The 25,294-nt window shown below is 37.2% G+C and overlaps 1 protein-coding gene across 5 annotated transcripts in view; it reads right to left on the bottom strand.

The window, feature by feature from the left end:
* Positions 1 to 25,294, bottom strand: part of ATP11B (ATPase phospholipid transporting 11B (putative)) — a 121,607-nt gene that overhangs the window by 85,709 nt on the left and 10,604 nt on the right. For 4 of the 5 annotated variants that reach the window (XM_002684898.7, XM_059888420.1, XM_010801333.4 and 1 more), the window contains exons 2-4: positions 12,082 to 12,198; positions 2,537 to 2,626; positions 792 to 872 (exon numbers count right to left, since the gene is read on the bottom strand). In XM_002684898.7, the coding sequence (XP_002684944.2) occupies positions 792 to 872; positions 2,537 to 2,626; positions 12,082 to 12,198 (288 nt within the window). Of the gene's footprint in view, positions 1 to 791; positions 873 to 1,113; positions 1,257 to 2,536; positions 2,627 to 12,081; positions 12,199 to 25,294 lie in introns of those variants that run through there. The other variant, XM_024995395.2, reaches the window with a different exon arrangement.

Genomic DNA, 25,294 nt, shown 5'->3' on the forward strand with positions numbered 1-25,294 from the left:
CTTTACATAAAAATCAATTTCACAGAGAAAGTTGTAAAAAGTAGGAAAGCACTATACAATTTTTATTCAAAAATTTCATGCCAGAAGTACATGCTTCACTCCTAAACATATCCCCTTCCTTTGAATTATATATCCTTTAAATACTACCAAACTCTACAAAGATGACTGTAACAATCTGTTTCACACATAACTTGGTTTGTACATACAAAATGCTTGCTTTTGGATACTTCTTAGGTATGTTAAAGGAACAACATACTTTAATAATTGTAATCATCCCATCAGTCACCAAGTACCTGATAAGAGTGGCTTACCTCAATTTAATTTTTACCATATGCAGAATCAAACAAATTTGCTGCTTTTTTTCTTTTATAATTTTGTTTATTTTTTTGGCTGTGCTAGGTCTTTCACTGCTGTGTGGGCTTTTCTCTAGTTGCAGGGAACAGGGGCTCCTCTCCAGTGCATGGGCTTCTCACTGCAGTGGCTTCTCCTATTGCAGAGCACAAGCTCTAGGGCAGTCAGGCTTCAGTAGTTGTGATTCCTGGGCTCTAGAGCACAGGCTTAGAATTTGTGATACACAAGCTTAGTTGCCCATGGCATGTGGGACCTTCCTGGATCAGGGATTGACCCCATGTCTCCTGATTTGACAGGTGGATTCTTTATCTCTGAGCCACCAGGAAAGCCCTAAATTTGCTTTCTTATGAAAATTACTTTCGCAACAATAAATCTTACTTTGGAGGAGAAAACTTCTGAATGACTTGGGAAGAAAGCAAGCAACATAAAATATTTCATACCTGCTTTATGGCAGTAACTGTTATTACAAAGAACAACGGAAGTCCACTGGTAACTGGACTGGTAGGTGTATCAATCATAAGCTGCATTAAAAAAGAAAGAATGCAGAGTATTATATTTTATATTGTACATATCACTATTAACATGTAGAATCTTATAATTATTGGGAAATCTGAAAACATTATACAAAATATGTATCATAGTTCAGATGAAAAAGTAACTTGAGAGAGATTATGCAGTGAATGTAGTTTACTTCACAGTTTCACAAGTATACTCTGTTAGCCATTATATGGGGTTAGTAGACTATCTAAATCTATTGCATACCCACAAATACTGCTAGAGTGGACTCAGTTTCTCTGCTTTCTTAACACATAGAGTACTTAAGGTCTTCCTCAGTATTTGTCTTGGAGGGGAGCTACAGCTATTCAGAATTTCAATTCACATTTCTTTGCCCATCCAGAGAAATGCTAAAAAAAAAAAAAATCTGTCAATTTTTATTCTGGGATCCAGAATAAACTCACACTGGAGAGAAAACAAGAAATGGGACTAGGGAAACGGTTTCCTTCTACAAGTGATTTTGTTACAGCTAGTAGAGCCAGAGGGGTACAACTTGGAAAACAAACGATGCTGCAATTATCTAAATCATACAACTGATGTTTCAATAAACTGCTTTAGAAGAAATATTTGCAGTAATTATATTTGGTTATTTAGAACATGGGTCTAATAATTTATTAATATTGGTTTACTCTGGTTAGGCCAATTAAGTTTGTTCTATTCCACAGACAGGCTGAATTCCTGATCTTAGGCAGTAATTTCACAAATGCATGTTACTTGTATGTAATAAGTGTAAATTTCTCATTTTTTTGACTAAACAAGCTGATGGTCTACTGATTAAAAAACAAACAAACAAAAAAAAACCCAGAAGTTCCTTTTCCGCTCACAAAGGGAAGCAATTAAAGAAAAGCTTCCTCAAGCTTTAAGGTGACTACTTCACAAGTTTTTTTTCTTTTGAAGGTCCAGGTTCTATGGAGAGAAAAGTTCAGAGTTTATAAAAAAAATTCAGTGCCACACTGAAAGAGACTGCTAACGTATCATCAGAAAAGAAAAACCTCTTTGAAGGAAAATGACAATCACTAATTCTAAATCTTGGTTTATACTCAAGTTTCATACTGTTCTCTTGATATTCTGATATTAGGGGAAAAAAAGCACAATGTGAAAAACTAAAAACTAAAGAGCTTACAATGATTTAAGTTAAGAAAATGGCCTCCTGGATAAAAATCTATATTCATGGAGATTCTTAGAAATTATAATAAAAACTTTTAAAAGTAAAATCTATAAATTAAAAAAAAAGAAAAACCAAAGGAAGATTAATTTTGTACAAAGATGGTTCCACAGGCAGAAATGTACCAAAAACAAGTGCTGTATATTAAAAGCCAAAGTTTATTTTCTGAGGCAGAACATTTGAAAGGATGATGCTATTTTCTTGGCTTTAATTATGATTATCAGCACTATTACACATAAGTGATAAAACAAAATACAACGGATCTTAAAATTCACTGGCTATTTTTCAGATATCTGGATGTGATTTACATTACTGTATTCACTGAATACAATGGGGAAGCTCTGCAGAAAAAAAAATGGGTCCCATAGTCACATGGTTTAGAATGCAATGTTAACTTTTCCTTGAAGATATATGTTTAGCATTCATGTCTATCAACTTAACAATTTATGGAGTGATAAAGCTTACCTGAACCAAAAATATAATAAGAAAATAAAAGTTTGCCACTCTTCTGAATTGTTCAAATAAATTTTTTGGAACAAAATTCCACACAGTATACTAAAAAACAAAAAACAAAAAACAAAAAGATAAGTTAATATTTTAAAATAATATGTATTTTATACAAATAATAAGAAAACTTGTACACATCAGATATATCAAGCCCTTACACAAATTCATGTAACTTGATGCTATAAAAACTATCTGGTTTTTAGAGTTTCAGGGCTTTTATTCTACTTTTTACCTTTTACTATTTATTGGCAATTTTAGTATAACTTTAAAAGAGAGATAAAGGAACCTATCAATTTTGCTATTAAATTCCTAGTTTTTTTAGAAGTTGGAGATGGCAGATCTAAAATAATATTTTAATAATTTATTTTTGGTTTTGATTAGACAAAACTAAACCTAATGTTGAAAGATGAATTAAGGGACTTCCCTGGTGGTCCAATGGCTAATACTCCAAGTTTTCAATGCAAGAGACCTGTGTTGGATTTCTGGTCAGGGAATTAGAACCCATATGCTGCAACTAAGAGTTCATGTGCCAGAACTAGGACCCAGGGCAGCCAAATAAATAAAAATAAATTTAAAGATGAATTAGGAGTTGATAAAAATGCTAACACTGGATTCAGTTTACTTTATAAATATTCTCTTTAGGTTTCGTCAGAAACAAAGGAGACAGTATAATTCTTCAAGTACTCCTTGGTACGCATGGGATATGAAATGTGAAAAAGATTAAAAATTACTTTAGTTAAGTGATCACTGGTATAGCCATGAAGAAAATCTCATAAAGGACGTGAAAATCTGTCACAATGTCTATTTTTACAGTGAGATAGTAGAGTATAATGGTTATAAACATTGATGGTAAAAGGTTAACAACTGCTGTGGTCTAAATCCTAATTCATGGTCACTGAAGGACCTTGGATCTATCTCTCTATACTTCATTCTATGCTCTATAAAATGAGGACAGTTATAACAAGCATACTGTATAAGTTGTTACAAAGATTAAATGAGCTGATATATTTATATAGTGCTAAGGACAGAACCTCGGAGAAAGCAATGGCACCCCACTCCAGTATTCTTGCCTGGAAAATCCCATGGACGGAGGAGCCTGGTGGGCTGCAGTCCATGGGGTCGCTAAGAGTCAGACGTGACTGAGTGACTTCACTTTCACTTTACACTTTCATGCACTGGAGAAGGAAACGGCAACCCACTCCAGTGTTCTTGCCTGGAGAATCCCAGGAACGGAGGACCCTGGTGGGCTGCCGTCTATGGGGTCGCAGAGTCGGACACGACTGAAGTGACTTAGCAGCAGCAGCAAGGACAGAACCTAGCTCATACTAACCGCTGTGTGTCTGTTGCTATATTATTAATCAGCTTATAAGCCTATAATGCTACATTATGGGGGTAGGGTAACACCATATAAATTTTACTTGTGCCACTCACTACACACAACACCATTACAAATAAAATAGGGAAACATTTTACAGTATTGTTACTTTGCCCAATGTCCATTCACCTAGCAGAATGTAAGATCCCCGGGGCTAGGAACATAGTGTTATTTACTGCTCTATCTTCAGCACTTACACTATAGCACACAGATAGCAAAACGCTAGCAGAATACATAAATAGGCAAATAAACACTGATGGGAAAAAACTTTTTTTCCGTAACTCTCCTGGTGTCAGGTAATGAATGAAGCCTTACTGGTTATTGACTAATTGAAGATTTTCTGTGGTACAATGGAAGATGGTTCTAATTTCTGTAGGTCAGAAATTCACTTCTTAATCAATTTTTTCTTCTCTTTTTTCTGGCCCTGGTGTATGGCTTACAGGATCTTGGTTTCCCAACCAGGGGTTGAACCTTTGTTCTCGGCAGTGAAAGTGAGAAGTCCTAACTACTGGACTGTCAGGGAATTCCCTTAATCAGTTTTTTGAGACCTGAAACATTCACTTATGAACAATTTTATAAATATGCCTAGGTTCCCAGAAGAACCCATGAAAGCCTATTTGACTCAAGGGTGTATGAAGAATAGGACAATACCTAACAGCCTTTCTTAGGTGAATTATATTTTCAGTCCTAATCTGGGATACCTGAAACATTTTCTTGTGGTTGTAGTGTCACCAGTGGTTCTAGAATCTGAGATTGGGAACCATGTTCACGACTCTAGAGCGAAGAGAGGCAGATACTTCCTGGAACCAAAAGAGGTCACTGCTCAATGTGTGTACGTGAGACAATGGGTCAAACCACTACCAGCTGATCTTAACTGGAGTAAAAAGACAGTTGTCCCTACAAGGGTCACAGTATTTCCAACAACTTTCTTAATCACCAGAGCAACTGTATAAAACTTTATAAGAACTAACTTGACAATGTTCTAAGTTTACATCAATCTATTTGATTCATAATAGTGATAATACATTTTATCTCTCAGAATTTTGAAAAGAGCAACTAAATATGTAAGTTAGCAATAAGATAATTAATTTCAGGATGTTTTCTTTGGCTAGGTCAATAATACAATGGAAAACTGAGAAGAAACAAAAACTTCTCATGAGCTAGCTTATAAATGTTGGGAATTGTTGTTTTCAGGTAAACATTAGTAGACTGAGTCTAAATTCTGTGCTGGTCCTGTCATACACAGAGAAGGCACTCAAGTAGAATAATATTTAAACACATGAAAATCTTCTAAGGAAAATAATAATTCATTATGCTTTAAAATTATTTTAATTATGTAATAACAGTTAAGAAAAATGAACTAGAAGCGTATCTTCTCTACAATTACCTATATGACTTTACCACTGCCCTTCAAAGGTCTGACATTAGTTAAGAAAATGAAACCATGGTCATAAAATTAAATCTTTCGGAAGGAAATTTAAATTTATGATAAGACGTTACTATATAGTGAATTAAATTGAACAAAGGCATATTTTCCATCTACAATGTGCAAGGCACCTACATAATAAGAGAAACAAAGATAACAAGTTTAAATAGAGAGGATTAAGAACAATATTTATATCAATAGCTATATTCCAAGATAAAGTAAAAGAAGGAATATACAAAGAATTCAACAAGCAAGAAAAATTTAATGAAGGAGGTCACAATCAACATGGGCTTTAAGAGAGGAACCACTCACAGCTGAAAATAGGGGGCAAACAGAGAACATTTCAGGAAGGAAAGAAAGAATGAACAAAGGCAGAGAAGAGGGAAGTTCCTCATGGCTTTGTGGGAGAGAAGATAATGCAGTCTGAAAAGAGTCTAGGGAAATAATAGGAGAGTAGAAAGGTAGTAAAAGGGAACATTGAGAAGCCAGGCTCAACTATGGTCAAAAAAACCCCCAGACACTGCCTATATAAATATCTGGGCTTCCCTGATGGCTCAGCAGTAAAGAATCTGCTTGCCACTGCAGGAGATGCGGATTCAGTCCCTGCGTCCAGAAGATCCCCTGGAGGAGACCACGGCAATCCACTCCAGTATTCTTGCCTGGGAAATCCCATGGGCAGAGAAGCCTGGCGGGCTATAGTCCATAGGGTCTCAAAGAATCGGACGTGACTGAACATGCACACACACATAAAATGTCTACATTCTTGAAATATGGTTAAAAAACATGAAATCTACTTTCTCTGCAAAAATATACAACTTATATTCTTAAAAACTGAGGTTATCAAAACAAAATCATAGCAAAGGCAAGGTGGTAGGGAAGTTAAACATGAGTTTATGGAATAGCAGGTAATCTGGTTTGGAAGTTTTAAAAAACATTAGTGGAATAATAATAGAGGAGTAATGAGAAAGACAGTCTTCATGTACGTGAAAAAAGGCAACATTTATTTAAAAGTCTACATTTCTGAAACCTGGTCAAAAACACCAAACCTAATACTACTACATTTGACTGAATATCAAAACATTCATATATTTAATCTCAAAAGTTTTCCAGGAAACTCTGTTTCAAGTATCAACAGACTGTGAACTCCTCAGTTCAGTTGCTCAGTCCTGTCTGACTCTTTGTGACCCCATGGACTGCAGCACGCCAGGCCTCCCTTTCCATCACCAACTCCTGGAGTTCACTCAAACTCATGTCCATGGAGTCACTGATGCCATCCAGCCATCTCATCCTCTGTCGTCCTCTTCGCCCCCACCCCCGCCACCTTCGATCTTTCCCAGCGTCAGGGTCTTTTCAAATGAGTAAGTTCTTCGCATCAGGTGGCCAAAGTATTGGAGTTTCAGCTTCAACATCAGTTCTTCCAATGAATATTCAGGACTGATTTCCTTTAGGATGGACTGGTTGGATCTCCTTGCTATCCAAGGGACTCTCAAGAGTCTTCTCCAACACCACAGTCCAAAAGCATCCATTCTTTGGCACTCAGCTTTCTTTATAGTCCAACTCTCACATCCATACATGACTATTGGAAAAATCATGGCCTTGACTAGACAATTACTTTGTTGGCAAAGTAATGTCTCTGCTTCTTAATATGCTGTCTAGGTTGGTCCTAACTTTTCTTCCAAAGAGTAAGTGTCTTTTAATTTCATGGCTGCAGTCACCATCTGCAGTGATTCTGGAGCCCAAAAAATAAAGTCTGCCACTGTTTCCCCATCTATTTGCCATGAAGTGATGGGATCGAATGCCATGATCTTAGAGCTCTGCATGTTGAGCTTTAAGCCAACTTTTTCACTCTCCTCAAGAGGCTCTTTAGTTCTTCACTTTCTGCCATAAGGGTGATGTCATCTGCATATCTGAGGTTACTGATAGTCCTTACAGCAATCTTGATTCCAACTTGTGCTTCTTCCAGCCCAGCGTTTCTCATGATGTTCTCTGCATATAAGTTGAATAAGCAGGGTGATAACATACAGGCTTGATGTACTCCTTTTCCTATTTGGAACTATTCTGTTGTCCCACGTCCAGTTTTAACTGTTGCTTCTTGACCCGTGTACAGATATCTCAAGAGGCACATCAGGTTGTCTGGTATTCCCATCTCTTTAAGAATTTTCCACAGTTTGTTGTGATCCACACAAAGGCTTTGGCATAGTCAATAAATCAGAAATAGATGCTTTTCTGGAACTCTCTTGCTTTTTTGATGATCCAACAGATGTTGGCAATTTGATTTCTGGTTCCTCTGCCTTTTCTAAAACCAGCTTGAACATCTGGAAGTTCACAGTGCAAGTATTGTTGAAGCCTGGCTTGGAGAATTTTGAGCATCACTTTGCTAGCGTGTGAGATGTGCAACTGTGTAGTAATTTGAGCGTTCTTTGGCATTGCCTTTCTTTGGGACTGGAATGAAAACTGACCTTTTCCAGTCCTGTGGCCACTGCTGAGTTTTCCAAATTTGCTGGCATACTGAGTGCAGCACTTTCACAGCATCATCTTTTAGGATTTGATAATAACTCAGCTGTAATTCTATCACCTCCACTAGCTTTGTTCGTAGTGATGCTTCCTAAGGCCCACTTGACTTCACACTCTAGGATGTCTGGCTCTAAGTGAGTGATCACACCATCATGATTATCTGGGTCATGAAGAACTTTTTGTATAGTTCTTCTGTGTATTCTTGCCACCTCTTCTTAATATCTTCTGCTACTGTTAGGTCCATACCATTTCTGTCCTTTATTGAGCCCATCTTTGCATGAAATGGTCCCTTGGTATCTCTAATTTTCTTGAAGAGATCTCTAGTCTTTGCCATTCTATTGTTTTCCTCTATTTCTTTGTATTGATCACTGAGGAAGGCTTTCTTATCTCTCCCTGCTATTCTTGGGAACTCTGCATTCAAATTGGTATTTTTCCTTTTCTCCTTTGCTTTTCGCTTCTCTTCTTTTCACAGCTATTTGTAAGGCCTCCTCAGACAGCCATTTTGCTTTTTTGCATTTCTTTTTCTTGGGGATGGTCTTGATCCCTGTCTCCTGTACAATGTCACGAACTCTCCGTCCATAGTTCATCAGGTACTCTGTCTATCAAGTCTAGTCCCTTATCTATTTCTCACTTTCACTGTATAATTGTTAGGTATTTCATTTAGGTCATACCTGAATGGTCTCCCTACTTTCTTCAATTTAAGTGAACTCCTAGCAGATAAGACAATTTAAGTGAACTCCTAGCAGATAAGAATTATGAAAACTAGATTAAAACAACTATTTAAAACCTTGGAATGTGTCCAAAATATAGATAGAAACATGAAGAGAGTTTAACTTAAAAAAAATTACAAATGGAAGGTGTATGAATTATAAGCAACGGCTTCTTAGCCTGTAGATACTATCCAACTCACATAGCTATGGTAGTCAAAGAGTAGGGAAAAGTACTCCCTTATCAACAAAATACGACAAAGATTTAGAGCTCAGGGCTAGAAAAGCAACTGGAAACTTAAGGGGAAAATACTAGTAGTGAAACCCTCCAAGGAAAATGACCCAAATTCAGAACATAAACTATCCAAACCTATGGTGATAACTAATATGCACTAAAAAGGAAATGAACACAGATTCTGACACTTGTAGCAACAAAGATCGTTCTCAACAGTACTGTGTTAAGTGAAAAGAAATCAGACACAAGACTCCTACAGTGCATTGTTCATGACATTCTAGAAAGACAAAACTATAACTACAGAAAGCAGATCAGTTGCAATTGTTGGAGGTGAAGAGAAGGGAGAATGGCCACTAACTTTTTGGAGTGACAAACGTATTCTGTATCTTAATGATGGTGGTCATATGCTATACATTTGTCAAAATTCATCAAATTAGTGAATTTTATTGTATATAAGTTATCAGTTCAGTTCAGTCGCTCAGTCGTGTCCAACTCTTTGCGACCCCATGAATTGCAGCACTCCAGGCCTTCCTGTCCATCACCAACTCCCAGAGTTCACTCAGACTCACGTCCATCGAGACAGTGATGCCATCCAGCCATCTCATCCTCTGTCGTCCCCTTCTCCTGCCCCCAATCCCTCCCAGCATCAGAGTCTTTTCCAATGAGTCAACTCTTCGCATGAGGTGGCCAAAGTACTGGAGTTTCAGCTTTAGCATCATTCCCTCCAAAGAAATCCCAGGGCTGATCTCCTTCAGAATGGACTGGTTGGATCTCCTTGCAGTCCAAGGGACTCTCAAGAGTCTTCTCCAACACCACAGTTCAAAAGCATCAATTCTTTGGCGCTCAGCCTTCTTCACAGTCCAATTCTCACATCCATACATGACCACTGGAAAAACCATAGCCTTGACTAGACGGACCTTTGTTGGCAAAGTAATGTCTCTGCTTTTGAATATGCTATCTAGGTTGGTCATAACTTTCCTTCCAAGGAGTAAGCATCTTTGAATTTCATGGCTGCAGTCACCATCTGCAGTGATTTTGGAGCCCCCAAAAATAAAGTCTGCCACTGTTTCCACTGTTTCCCCATCTATTTCCCATGAAGTGATGGGACCAGATGCCATGATCTTAGTTTTCTGAATGTTGAGCTTTAAGCCAACTTTTTCACTCTCCTCTTTCACTTTCATCAAGAGGCTTTTTAGATCCTCTTCACTTTCTGCCATAAGGGTGGTGTCATCTGCATATCTGAGGTTATTGATATTTCTCCCGGCAATCTTGATTCCAGTTTGTGTTTCTTCCAGTCCAGCATTTCTCATGATGTACTCTGCATATAAATTAAATAAGCAGGGTGATAATATACAGCCTTGACCTACTCCTTTTCCTATTTGGAACCAGTCTGTGGTTCCATGTACAGTTCTAACTGTTGCTTCCTGACCTGCATACATATTTCTCAAGAGGCAGGTCAGGTGGTCTGGTATTCCCATCTCTCTCAAAATTTTCCACAGTTTATTGTGATCCACACAGTCAAAGGCTTTGCCATAGTCAATAAAGCAGAAATAGATGTTTTTCTGGAACTCTCTTGCTTTTTCCATGATCCAGTGGATGTTGGCAATTTGATCTCTGGTTCCTCTGCCTTTTCTAAAATCAGCTTGAACATCAGGAAGTTCACGGTTCACATATTGCTGAAGCCTGGCTTGGAGAATTTTGAGCATTACTTTACTAGGGTATTATACCTAGTGTTTAAAAAATTTTGTTTTCAAGAAGGACTTTTATTTCTTCCATCACTTACTAAGAAATATGTCATTTATCTAAAGCTCCTCTATTATCCTGACTTCCCTGGTAGCTCAGATGGTAAAGAATTTGCCTGCAATGCAGGAGACTTGGGTTTGATTCCTAGGTCGAGAAGATCCCCTGGAAAAGGAAATGGCAACCCACTCCAGCACTTTTGCCTAGGAAATTCCATGGACAGAGGAGCCTGGTAGGCTATAGTCCCTGGGCTCACAAAGAGTGGACACGACTGAGTGACTAACAAAAACACACATGCTCAAAGATGCCTGTGAACTGTGGTGTTGGAGGACTCCTGAGAGTCCCTTGAACAGCAAGGAGATCAAGCCAGTCAATCTTAAGGGAAATAAACCCTGCTGATTTGGGAGGACTGATGCTGAAGCTGAAACTCCAGTATTTTGGTCATTTGCTGTGAACAGTTGACTCATTGGAAAAGTTCCCGATGCTGGGAAAGATTGAGGACAGAAGGCAAAGAGGGTGTCAGAGGATGAGACAGATGGATGGCATCACCAATGCAATCGACATGAACCTGGGCAAACTTTGGGAGATGGTGAGGGACAGAGAGGCCTAGAGTGCTGCACTCCATGGAGTAGCGAAGAGTCAGACACGACTGGGTGACTGAACAACAACAATGCTTAAAGAACTTTACCCTCAGTTTCTGACTCACATCCTCTATAACTGCATTGTCCAGTGAGGTAGCCACTAGTCACATGTGGCTACTGACAATTTAAAATAAATCAAAATTAAAAATTAACTTCCTCAATTACATACTATATTTCAAGGTCTAAACAGCCCTATGTGGCTAATGGTTATCATATTAGACAGCAAGGAAAACATATCCGTCATGACAGATGATAGCATTATTCTATAATCTTCAGCTTCAAAATAGACTAAGACAGCTTCAAAATGCCACAGGAAAAAAAAATGAAACAAGGAAGAATATGTAAGAATGAGTAGGTTCTTTTGTACTATAAAATGTTTATAGAAGAATGATAAAATTAGAGGAAGTCAGGCTTTAAAGTCACACAGAACTGAGTTCAAACTCCTAACATCCCTGGGTAAATTATTTTCCAGCACTTCAGTTGGAGAAACTGATATAAAATGAGTATAACAAACACTCATTAAACATATATTAAAGTTGTTGTAAGGATTAAATAGTACAAGAAGTACCTAATACAGTGCCTGGCATATGGTATAGAAGTAAGTTCCTTAGTTCAATTGCTTCCTTAGTTCCCTTAGTTTAATTCCTTCCTTAGTTTAAACTAAGGGTACCTTTTGGAATACTGGCTATCTGACATTAGGAACCAGCAACTCTTTTTATTTTACAGTTTACAATTTTGGTTAAGATACATCTACCAACCACCATTTCCCTGTATTTTTAAGGATATAAATGTATACTACACAAACAAATCACTTTTTAAAGCAGTACATAACCACAGTTTTAATAATAGAAGTGTTAATTCTTACCTTAGATGAAATGATCCGGTTATCTATAAATTTCTGAGGTGTATAATGGCCATACTGAGGAAACCTGTTGGCTATGTAAATAGTTCTTGTGTCACTTTGATGTGGTGGGTCAAAACCCTAAAAGCAAAGCAAAAGAAAAATAATTGTCAGAAAAGTTAGTTGTCATGATTCTTTACTGGTGGTACTTTTTAATTGATCCTATTATACCTATCACTTGCCTTGAACTGTATATAGGGTTAATGTATTTAAGCCATTTCTTTTTCTTTCAAAAAAAGTGAGAGTTCACTCTTGTCCGACTCTTTGCGATCCCATGGACTATACACTCCATGGAATTCTCCAGGCCAGAATACTGGAGTGGGTAGTCTTTCCCTTCTCCAGGGGATCTTTCTAACCCAGGGATCAAACCCAGGTCTCCTGCATTGCAGGAGGATTTTTTACCAGCTGGGCCAACAGGGAAGCCCCTTTCAAAGTAAACAGGTACATTTTCTTTAGATATAAACTAACTAGGCAATAACCTCTGGTAATGAAAAACAGTCCATTCTTTGTCAGAGATGCAACCACAAGAAAAGAATAATCATACAGAAGATCTACAGAAGTTCGTGAAGGCTTCTTTCCTTCTCTTTCATTCCTGGGGTTCCTTGCTATTCTCTTTCCTAGTTCCTTGCTTTTCTCTTTTCCTAGTCTTTTTCTGATTCCTAGTCAGTGATGCAGAAGCCCAGCGTAGCTAAGGCCTAGTCAGCACCTACCATGTCTGATGACAAAGGCTTACATTTTATTTTACACCCAGATCAACTTGGTTTCAAAGAGCTTTGTTCCCAGAGAACTTAAAAATGCACTGTATAGCCCAGATTCAGTCCATACAAGCATTTCTTCATGCTAGTTACATTATCAATCGACTCTCTCACATGTGGGTATATTAATATGTTATAATTCTGGCTTCAAATTTAGAAGACATTCAATTAAGGTACATTTAGTAATCATCTCCAGTGGAAAGGTTTGCCTTGGTGACAAGAATACTGATATTTCATTCCTACAATATTACACTCTTTTCCAAAGTGGCAAGTAAATCTTTTTATTTTTAAAAAATTTATTTTTTAATTGAAGGATAATTGCTGTACAGAATTTTGTTGTTTCTGTCAAAACTCAACGTGAATCAGCCACAGGTATACATATGTCCCTTCCCTCTTGAACCTACCTCCCATCTCCCTTCCCATCCCACCCCTCTAGGTTGATACAGAGCCCCTATCTGAGTTTCCTGAGACATACAGCAAATTCCCATTAGCTATCTATTCTACATATGGTAATGTAAGTTTCCATGTTACTGTCTCCATATATCTCACCCTCTTCTCCCCTCTCTCCATGTTCATAACTCTGGTCTCTATTTCTCCATTGATGCCCTGCAAACAAATTCTTTGGTACCATCTTTCTAGATTCTGAATATATGTGTTAGTATATGATATTTATCTTTCTCTGACTTACTTTACCTGTATAATAGGCTCCAGGTTCATCCACCTCTTTAGAACTTACTCAAATGCATTCCTTTTTATGGCTGAGTAATATTCCACTGTCTATATGTACAACAATTTCTTATCCATTCATCTGTTGATGGACATCTAGGTTGCTTCCATGTTCTAGCTATTGTAAATAGTGCTGCAATGAACAATGGGACAGATGTGTCTTTTTCAATTTTGGCTTCCTTGGGGGTTATATGGTGGTTTTATTCCTAGATTTTTAAGGAATCTACATACCATCCTTCCATAGTAGCTGTATCAATTTACATTCCCACCAATAGTGAAAGATGGTTCCCTTTCTCCACACCCTCCTCGGCATTTATTGTTTGTAGACTTTTTGATGAGGGTCATTGTGACTGGTGTGAGGTGAAATCTCACTGTATCTTTGATTTGCATTTCTCTACGAATGAGTGATACTCAGCATCTTTTCATGTGTTTGTTAGCCATCTGTATGTCTTCTTTGGAAAAATGTTTGTTTAGATCTTTATCCCACTTTTTGATTGGGCTGTTTGTTTTTCTGGTATTGAGTTGTATGAGCTGCTTGTATACTTTGGAAATTAATCCTTTGTCAGTTGTTTCATTTGCTGTTATTTTCTCCCATTCTGAGGGTTGTGTTTCACCTTGCTTATAGTTTCTTTTGCTGTGCAAAGCTTTCAAGTTTAATCAGGTCCCACTTGTTTACTTTTGTTTTTATTTCCATTATTCTAGGAGGTAGGTTATAGAGGGTCTTGGTTTGATTTATGTCATCGAGTGTTCTGCCTATGTTTTCCTCTAAGAGTTTTATAGTTTCTGGTCTTACACTTAGGTCTTTATTCCATTTTTATTTTATCTTTGTGTATGGTGTTAGGAAGTGTTCTAATTTCATTCTTTTACATGTAGCTGTCCAGTTTTCCCAGCACGACTTATTGAAGAGGCTGTCTTTGCCCCATTGTACATTCTTGCCTCCTTTGTCAAAAATAAGATACCCAGAGGTACATGGGTTTATTTCTGGGTTTTCTATCTTGTTCCGTTGGTCTATATTTCCGTTTTTGCAGAATGGCAAGTAAATCTTCAAAACTTCTTTGATCGGGGAACCCTTGACAGGTTGAAGTGAAAGTCATTCAGTCATGTCCGACTCTTTGGAACCCCATGGACTGTAGCCCACCAGGCTCCTCTGTCCATGAAATTTTCCAGGCAAGAATACTGGAGTGGGTTACCCTTTCCTTCTCCAGGGATCTTCCCGACCCAGAGATCAAACCCAGGTCTCCTAGCATTGCAGGCAGTCTTTACTGTCTGAGCCATAGTGAAGCGCTCACAGGTTGAAAGCAATCACCAAATGCAGGACCTTTTTTGTTTCTAACAGCAATGATTCAAATTTTCTTAGATTTACATGTTTTTCATGATGGTCAAGGGCTATTTACTAGTACTATGAAGTTATTAAGAGATCAATTAAACTTGGTATTCATAAACTACAATGATCCACTTTTATAATTTAAGTGCTCTTAAGCTAGTAATCTACTAAATAATATGGCTGCCTTTCCATGCTTGGCATTCCTGTAAAATTTCCATTAAGTACAGACAAACATAGGATAGTGGAGATTCCCATATTACCTAGGGGAATATTTTGTTTAGTACATTAGAATAGTAGTAGTGCTATGTTTGGGTTTCAATGGCTGTTGTTCATGGTTTTAAACAATCTACTTTGTGATCTTAGAAACAGTTAGCACACAATGGTGCAAATTATATGTATTTGTATGCACCATTAAGAAATGAAGTTTTATTTTATCTGTTATGCTATTTAAAGTGATGACCACACTTTGTGGATGTGAATGTGCCATTATGTATCTGATTTCAAAATCAGTTTAAGGATAAAATGTGGCACATATTTATTTTCCTCATCAATTTTCTTTTAAACATTTCATAACTGTGCCCTATAATAATTCATGGGAGAAAAAGGCAGGTTTCAAAATCAGAGTTGGAACTCACTGGTCTATCTGGAATATCATAATCATTTAAAGATGTATACCATTTATTCAACCAACAACTATCTACTGAGATTAAGCACTATGTTAAGCCGTGAAGGATAATATGACTTATTAAATATGCAAACAAATCATAATATGCTCCAACACAGTAAATAGATGAACAGTCTGAATGCTACTGCTGTAGCCTATGACTGTGTTTCTCAAAGAGGGTCCACCAGAAGTTTGTCTATACAGTACATAAGACAAGAAGAGACACACACAGGTAACTGCAGTGCTAGACTCCATGGAACATACTTATTCTGTATCCACTCTGTAATCATGTTAACCTAGATCCTAAGTTATACACCATGCATGTAAAGCTTCTGAGATAAAAGAAAAAAGAGCAAATCTGAGCAAATTTATATAAAGATATAAATCTTTAAGATGTCAAGACAACTGAGACTGAGAACCACGGATACAAAATTCTTTTTGCTAAATCCAAAGATTATTACTATGTACATCTAAAGTTAAACAAAAAACAAAGAATCTAAGACCTTACCCCAAAATATACAATGATATTAGTACTACAACCTCTCATATTTCGTAGTATGAATATACTATATATAAATGCATGCTCTTTACAGGAAGCAAATGCTCATCATTCTCCATTCCTCTCTACTGAATGAACCAGTGATCACACACAAATGCTGGAACTCCTGAGATTTCTACAATTACTTCAGGAAGATATATTGAAATGTCCCAAAAATCAGTTTTAAATTAAACTGAATTTTAAATTCAGTATCACCATATTTCAGGAAATCATATAAGATGACAATACCAAAAGGAAAATAATGATAGCACGTCTTTCCTTATTCCCAAAGAGGCTATAATACCCACTTAAGCATTCTGAATTGTTTCTCCAGTGATTAATTCAAATGACCTTATCCAATTTTGTTATAATCAGTGGCATGTATATACATGTGGGTGTATTTTTTTTACACACACCAAATACTTAGATTTTATATTTGTGACTACAGTCTAAGGATAGCTAGGCGTTCCTCGGAGAAGGCAATGGCACCCCACTCCAGTACTCTTGCCTGGAAAATCCCATGGACGGAGGAGCCTGGTAGGCTGCAGTCCACGGGGTCGCTAAGTGTCAGACACGAATGAGCGACTTCACTTTCACGCATTGGAGAAGGAAATGGCAACCCACTCCAGTGTTCTTGCCTGGAGAATCCCAGAGACAGTGGAGTCTGGTGGGCTGCCGTCTATGGGGTCGCATAGAGTCGGACACGACTGAAGCGACTTAGCAGCAGCAGCAGGCGTTCCTCATGGAAATTAAACCTGTAACTTCAATACATGAACATCATCTTCTCTGCCACAAATTCACATAGGCATGAACTAAATAAAATAAATAAATAAAACTGTCCAAAAATGAGAAAGGTGACTTAGAGCAGGGCGTCAGGCCTGTGTCTCTGAAATTATATGCAAATTTGTGTATACACGCATTAAAATTTTTTTTTTTTTAATTCTGGCCACACTGCAGGATCTCAGTTCCCTGATCAGGGATTGAACCTGGTTCACAGCAGTGAAAGCGCAGAATCCTAACCACTAGACCACCAGGGAACAAGTATTTTTCTGATGACACAATAGTTTTCAACAGATTTTGATGACATAAAGAAAGCTAGAACCACTTTAAGGTCTTGTTTTTATACTTAGCTGCCCCGCTCAATATTCCGTATTTTAAAAATGACACAGAGGATTTTATTTCAATAACGCCTCTAATTTCTTTAACAGAAATCAAAACAAATACCTTTTATCAGAATTAATTATATAACTATACTGTTAGTGTGAAGTTCAAGCATAGTTTCATACTATTTCTAGCAAGCATTATCAGCAATTCTATGGTACTGCACAATCTGAACTCCCTAATCACTAGGTTAAGGCCACACACATCAGGGTCCAGAAGCCTCTGGCAAATTACTTTCTGTTGTCCACCCAGACTATACACCCTGAACCTTGGATGGCTTGCTCCTTTCTTCTCTGACTTCATCTTGTCCTGAGTAAAGGAACTGAGATACAGTGATGCTATTCTAGCCATCCTGATTTTTGCACCTGCTAAAAAGTAGAGTACAGTTGACTCTTGAACAACTCAGCAGTTAGGGGAGCCAACCCTCCATGCAGTCAAAACTCTGAGTATAACTTCAGAATTGGCCTTCTGCATGCTCTGAATCAGCCCTTCGGTACTGCAGTATTAACTGTTGAAAGATTCACATATAAGAGGACCTGCACAGTTCAAACCCGTGTTGTTCAAGAGTCAACTGTATAGGATTTTGGAAGCACACAAATTTAATTTTTATTTAAAAATTAAAACTCTCATATTCTAAGAAAGTATGAAATTAAAAACCTCTTTTTTGTCTGGATTTGTGAGCATATGTAAAAACCACAAGTATTTTTAAGTGGATGAATACTTAAGATGGAAAAAAGCCCCACAACGGCATTCAAGGAAAAAATGGAAAACACATGGGACTGATTTGAAAGAGATTTCTTTTGTAACAGCAAACTCATGAAGTCTAGAAAAACCAAACCAGAAAACAGCTTATAATTTTTAGAAGCTGGTCTTTGGCAAAAAGTGGTACTTGGAAATGAATCATAACATATTTTGATACCAAATATACCAACCTCTGTACTATTCTTAAAAATCTCAAAAATTTTATAAAAAATACAAGCATTACAAATAAGAGCTAAGAAAAAACTAAAACTACAGTCCTGTAATTAAATGTCACACTTCCTTAACAAAACTAAGAGAATATTTTTAGAGCTTAGTGATCAAATCTGTACATGTAATCATTCTTATATGTGATCTGTCTCCTCCAAAATACAAAGAAAAAGCTACAAAACAAATAAAAAGTCCATGAAAAATAACATAAAAAGAAGCTCCAGAATCAAAACTTCAATGGCACTGGTTATTAAAAGAAATGATCAAAAGCTTTATTTCAGTCACACACTTTGTATGACAGAAAGTGATTTCTGTTGCCTACATGTTCCAATGTAACGATGCTTCTGGGGAATAATGATTTAATGTACCTTACCAAATCTACAAAATTAATAGTGAATTACCGTTTCCTGGATATGGGCTTTAAATAAAAAACATCTATGTTGTGTTGTGCTCAGTTGCTCAGTAGTATCCAACTCTTCCAAACCCATGGACTGCAGCCCACCAGGTTTCTCTGTTCACGGGATTTCCCAGGCAAGAATACTGGAGTGTGTTGCCATTTTCTTCTCCAGGGGATCTTTCTAACTCAGGGATCGAATCTGTCTCCTGCACTGGCAGTCGGATTCTTTACCACTGAGCCTCCTGGGAAGCCCAAAATACATCTATATGAAGGTATTATAATTTTACACTGTTAACAGCCCAAATCAAGGTGAGAGGAAATAACTTAAAATGCCTATGATGTAAACACAATAATTTAATTTCAACTTTTTGAATCATGTTACATAATTTTCATTTTAGGATTTAAGGTAGTCTGCCATCCATCAGACCAGTCTGGGCTTCCAAGAACTGCTCCTACTGCAGAGGTAGGTTGGAACTAGCTTTCCAGCTACAGGATTCAAAATATAGAGTAATCTTTGGCATCACTGACACGATGGACATGAGTTTGAGTAAGCTCTGGGAGTTAGTGATGGACAGGGAAGCCTGGCATGCTGCAGTCCATGGGGTTGCAAAGAATTGGATGTGATAGTAACTGAACTGAGCTTAACTTTAAAATTCTTAAATCATTTACAAATACTTTACTATAAGAAGTTCATCTCTTACAGGAAGCTTATCTCTTCTGTTACTCCCCAGCCCTAATTCCCTATTCCAGCATACACCTGTAGCAGCCCCGTGGCAATAATATGGCAACTCCTCAGAAAAGTGAACACAGAATATCCACATGATCCAACAATTCTACTTCTGTGTAAAAACTCAAATAGATATTTGTAAACTCATGTTCATGGCAACATTATTCACAATAGCCAAAAGGTGGAAACAACCAAGTGCCCATTGACATAAAAATGAATAAACAAAATGTGGTATGTACAATGGGATATTATTCAGCCTTAAAAAGGAAGGAGATTTGGACACATGCTATAAATGGAAGAACCTTGAAGACATTATGCTAAGTGAAATTAAGCCTGTGACAAAAGGACAAAACTGTATGATTCCTCTTACATAAGGAGTAAAAGTTGACAAATTCATACTTTGTCAGGCATTTATTCAAGGTGTGGAGGGGAGAGTAAAAGGGCATTTGTGTTTAATGGGTATAAAGTTTGCAAAGATCAAACAGTTCAGGAGACAGACAGTGGCGATGGCTGCATAACAATGTCACAATTGGATATTTTAAGTACATTTATTTTTTATTTATTTATTTTTTTTTAACTGAGGAAACCGAGGCGGGGCTGGAAATCCTTGCTGCCTGAGGTATCGCGCCTGCGCCAGGCGGGGTGGAGTGGAAAGACTCGGCAACCCTGAACTCACTTCCTTAAGTACATTTAAAAATGGATAAAATGGCAAATTTTAAGTATATTTACTACAATTAAAAATGTATCAATTTCACCCATTTGGGACTTAACCACAGATTTTCTGGATTAGAAGTTTCCTATTTGGCCATAATTTAACTGTGATAGTCTCTTACTTGCAAAACTGGTGATTTCTGTGTATAGAATCACAGAGATATTTCTGATAAAAATTAATCTGTGAAGTAGTTTTAGCTTAGATCAAATTTTAAAATTACAGATTTCACTGAGAGAATTTAAGGTTTCTGTAACCAAGAACCCTAAATTAATTTTCTTGATCTACCTATACCTACACCTACAATTGAACACTGGCTGGATAACAAGTGAAACTACTAAATTTAACTGTGGTGTCCAAATTGGAGACAGAGGAATGAACAAATTTCTACTAAGATTTCTCAAACACTTTTAAAGGCTCCTCTTTCTCTACTCACAATCATAAACAACAATGGCAATGAAGACGGCTTCCTGGGTCCTCCTCAGTACATCAGAAGCAGTGGGTTTACAATTCTGAGGCCACAGACAAGAATACTTAATCCTTTACAAAGTACCTTCAAAATTTAATATCTTAAAATATGTGCCAATCTACAAAGACAACCATAAAATTCTAAACAATAACAACATTAAAAAGAATGGCATCTGTTAAAAAGAATGAAATCTTTTAAAATCTACAGATGGGTTTTAAGGGCATTATGCTCAGTGAAAAAAGTCAGTCAGAAAAGACAAAATATTGTATGATCTCACTAATACGTGGAATGTAACACCAAAAACAAAAAAGCCCAAGCTCATAAATACAGAAATAACAGAAAACAGATGAGTGGCTGCCAGGGTGGGGCTTGGGGAGTGGGTAAAATGGGTGAAGGAAGTAAAAGGTACAAACTTCTAGTTATAAAATAAGTTACAGGATGTAATGTGCAGCATGGAATTATAGTTAATAATGTTGTATACGCAAAAGTTGCTATGAGTGTAGATTTTAAAAGTTCTCATAAGGAAAAATTCTGTAACTCTTGTGTGGTGATGGATGCTAACTAGACTTCCTGTGGTGATTATTTCGCCATGTATAAAAATTAGCAATAAAGTATGGGGTTTAATTAATAGCAATGTATTAATACTGGTTTATTAGCATAAGAAATGTAGCATAGTAATGTAAGATGTTAACAATAAGAGAAACTGGGTGAGAAAAATGTATAGGAATTCTCTATTATTTCATAAACTTTCTGAAAATCTAAAACTATTTTTTTTTAAAAAGCTATTTTTTTAAGAAGTTAAAAGCACAGTCCTCAAAAACAAGGACATATATAAGTTAGAGCAAAGACGCACAAACAAACAAACAGACATGTGCATGATACACTGACCCGGTATTTCTCATTTTGCCCCAGATCACTGAAAACTTCATCTACAGGAAATACTATGAGGGAACTCATGGTCTAAGGCATTATATAAAGACTGATAACAGTATCTCTAATTACTTAGGACTTGACTTTCACTGTCTCATAATAAATTCCTAAGCTGTTTTGTTTTTAATTCTGCAAATATATGCTGGAAAAATAGTTGATCAAACACTGGTAGGTAAGCACTGCCTCCCTTTAATGCTGCATAGGAGTTGGATCCACAGTCTCCTGTAAATCTAAGTTTAGAGGCCGGTTCCTCTACAATATTTAAATTTCAATAGAAAAACCCAAAATTAGAGAACAACTTCCCTGTCTTCAATACTAAAAAATCAAGTTCACCCTCAATCTTTGTTCGAATTTTCTGAACTAATGAAGAGCATAGTGGAGAAGTGAGATAAGGAAGGATATTTATATCCCTTTTGTTGCTCAGGAGATGCAATAGTGAAGAAACAACTTCCTAGGTAAAATACGATTAAGACTTGAACTGAATGTCTACAATTCAAGCTTTAAAGTTCAATTACACTCACTGCAAAAAATCTTACGAGACCAATATGTACCCAAGTATCTATTGAGGAAAAATGCTTGATACTATGCTAGGCACTGTACTAAGTTGCCAAACTGCCAATTTCAGACTTAAATTTAAGAAAGTAGGGAAAACCACCATACCATTCAGGTATGACCTAAATCAAATCTCTTACGATTACAGTGGAAGTGACAAGTAGTCAAGGGATTAGATCTGATAGACAGGGTGCCTGAAGAACTATGGATAGAGGTTCATAACATTGTACAGGAGGCAGGGATCAAGACCCAAGAAAAAGAAATGCAAAAAGGGAAAATGGTTGTCTGAGGAGGCTTTACAAATAGCTGTCAAAAGAAGAGAAGAGAAAGGCAAAGGAGAGAAGGAAAGATAGACCCATTTGAATGCAGAGTTCCAAAGAACATAAAAAAGCCTTCCTCAGGGATCAATGCAAAGCAATAGAGGAAAACAATAAAATGGGAAAGACTAGACATCTCTTCAAGAAAATTAAAGATACCAAGGGAACATTTCATGCAAAGATGGGCACAATAAAGGATAGAAATGGTATGGACCTAACAGAAGCAGAAAATATTAAGAAGAGGTGTCAGGAATACACAGAAAAACTATACAAAAAAGATCTTCACGACCCAGATAATCACAATGCTGTGATCACTCACCTAGAGACAGACATCCTGGAGTGTGACGTCAAGTGGGCCTTAAAAAGCATCACTATGAACAAAGCTAGTGGAGGTGATGGAATTTCAGTTGAGCTGTTATCAAATCCTAAAAGATCATGCTGTGAAAGTGCTACACTCAATATGCCAGCAAATTTGGAAAACTCAGCAGTGGCCACAGGACTGGAAAAGGTCAGTTTTCATTCCAATCCTAAAGAGAGGCAAAGCCAAAGAATGCTCAAACTACCACACAATTGCACTCATCTCACACAGTAGCAAAGTCATGCTCAAAATTCTCCAAGCCAGGCTTCAATAGTACATGAACCGTGAACTTCCACATATTCAAGCTGGTTTTAGAAAAGGCAGAGGAACCAGATATCAAATTGCCAACATCTGTTGGATCATCAAAAGAGCAAGAGAGTTCCAGAAAACCATTTACTTCTGATTTACTAACTATGCCAAAGCCTTTGACTGTGTGGATCACAACAAACTGGAAAATTCTGAAAGAGATCGGAATACCAGATACCTGTCGTGCCTCTTGAAAAATCTGTACACAGGTCAAGAAGCAACAGTTAGAACTGAACATGGAACCACAGACTGGTTCCAAATAGGAAAAGGAGTACGTCAAGGCTGTATATTATCACCCTGCTTATTCAACTTATATGCAGAGAACATCATGAGAAATGTTGGGCTGGAGGAAGCATAACCTAGAATCAAGATTGCTGGGAGAAATATCAATAACCTCAGATATGCAGATGACACCACCCCTATGGCAGAAAGTGAAGAAGAACTAAAGAGCTTCTTGATGGAAGTGAAAGAGGAGAGTGAAAAAATTGGCTTAAACCTCAACATTTAAAAAACTAAGATCATGGCATCCAGTTCCATCGCTTCATGGCAAATAGATGGGGAAACAGTGAAACAGTGACAGACCATTTTTGGGGCTCCAAAATCACTACAGATGGTGACTGCAGCTATGAAATTAAAGTCATTTGCTCCCTGGAAGAAAAGTTAGGACCAACCTAGACAGCACATTAAAAAGCAGAGACATTACTTTGACAACAAAGGTCCATTTAGTCAAGGCTATGGTTTTTCCAGTAGTCATGTATGGATGTGATAGTTGGACCATAAAGAAAGTTGTGCACTGAAGAATTGATGCTTTTGAACTGTGGTGTTGGAGAAGACTCTTGAGAGTCCCTTGGACTGCAAGCAGATCCAACCAGTCCATCCTAAAGGAAATCAGTCCTGAATATTCATTGGAAGGACTGATACTGAAGCTGAAACTCCAATACTTTGGCCACCTGATGCGAAGAACTGACTCACTTGAAAAGACCCTGATGCTGGGAAAGATTGAAGGCAGGAGGAGAAGGGGACGGCAGGATGAGATGGTTGGATGGCATCACCGACTCAATGGACATGAGTTTGAGTAAACTCTGGGAGTTGGTGATAGACAGGGAGGCCTGGCGTGCTGCGGTTCATGGGGTCACAAAGAGTCAGATACAACTGAGCGACTGAACTGACTGACTGATTCGACCATTCTGAAATATCAAGCAACTTAGTATTTCATTTGTTAAGTGACCCTATAATTTAATTTAAAAAATTCATTATAAATACTATGAGCATTGACTATGTGCTAGGTAATATGCTTGGTACTATGAAAATACCAAAATGAGACGTCAGGACCCTTGCCCTGAATAAAACATCATTAAAAAAAAAAATGCCTTTAATAAACACAAAGAGTGAAATGAAAATCAGATAAAATGAGTAAAAATTTTTTTTTTAATTTTATTTTATTTTTAAACTTTACATAATTGTATTAGTTTTGCCAAGTATCAAAATGAATCCGCCACAGGCATACATGTGTTCCCCATCCTGAACCCTCCTCCCTCCTCCCTCCCCACACCATCCCTCTGGGTCGTCCCAGTGCACCAGCCCCAAGCATCCAGTATCGCGCATCGAACCTGGACTGGCAACTCGTTTCTTACATGATATTCTACATGTTTCAATGTCACTCTCCCAAATCTTCCCACCTTCTCCCTCTCCCACAGAGTCCATAAGACTGTTCTATACATCAGTGTCTCTTTTGCTGTCTCGTACACCAGGTTATTGTTACCATCTTTCTAAATTCCATATATATGCGTTAGTATACTGTATTTCTGTTTTTCCTTCTGGCTTACTTCACTCTGCATAATAGGCTCCAGTTTCATCCACCAAAATGAGTAAAATTTTGACTGAAATAGCAGTAAGTCACTAGATGACTTGCTTTTTTTCCTACAGAAAATTATCAAACACATTCTTCTGAATAGTTAAATAACAACTTTAAATATATAAAAATAAACTATGGCATAATTTCATTACAAATGTAATAAAAGTTACTAATAAAAAAGGACAACTATCCTATCTCTTTTCAGCATTTCCAATTTCTACATCAACATCACGAGGTTCTCAAATATCAAAACAATTTTGTGGTTCCTAAGGTATAAGGTGAAAAAAGGCATTTAAAACTGAAAACCTTTCTAAAAAATTTGCCACAATGTTCAAAATCAATTAAAATGTATTTCATTTGATATTAGATAACATATGCAAGAGGAGATATATATTAGGGTACAAGCAAGGCCTAGCTTCT

Source organism: Bos taurus, chromosome 1, assembly GCF_002263795.3.
Source record: "Bos taurus isolate L1 Dominette 01449 registration number 42190680 breed Hereford chromosome 1, ARS-UCD2.0, whole genome shotgun sequence".
NCBI classification, from domain to species: Eukaryota; Metazoa; Chordata; class Mammalia; order Artiodactyla; family Bovidae; genus Bos; species Bos taurus.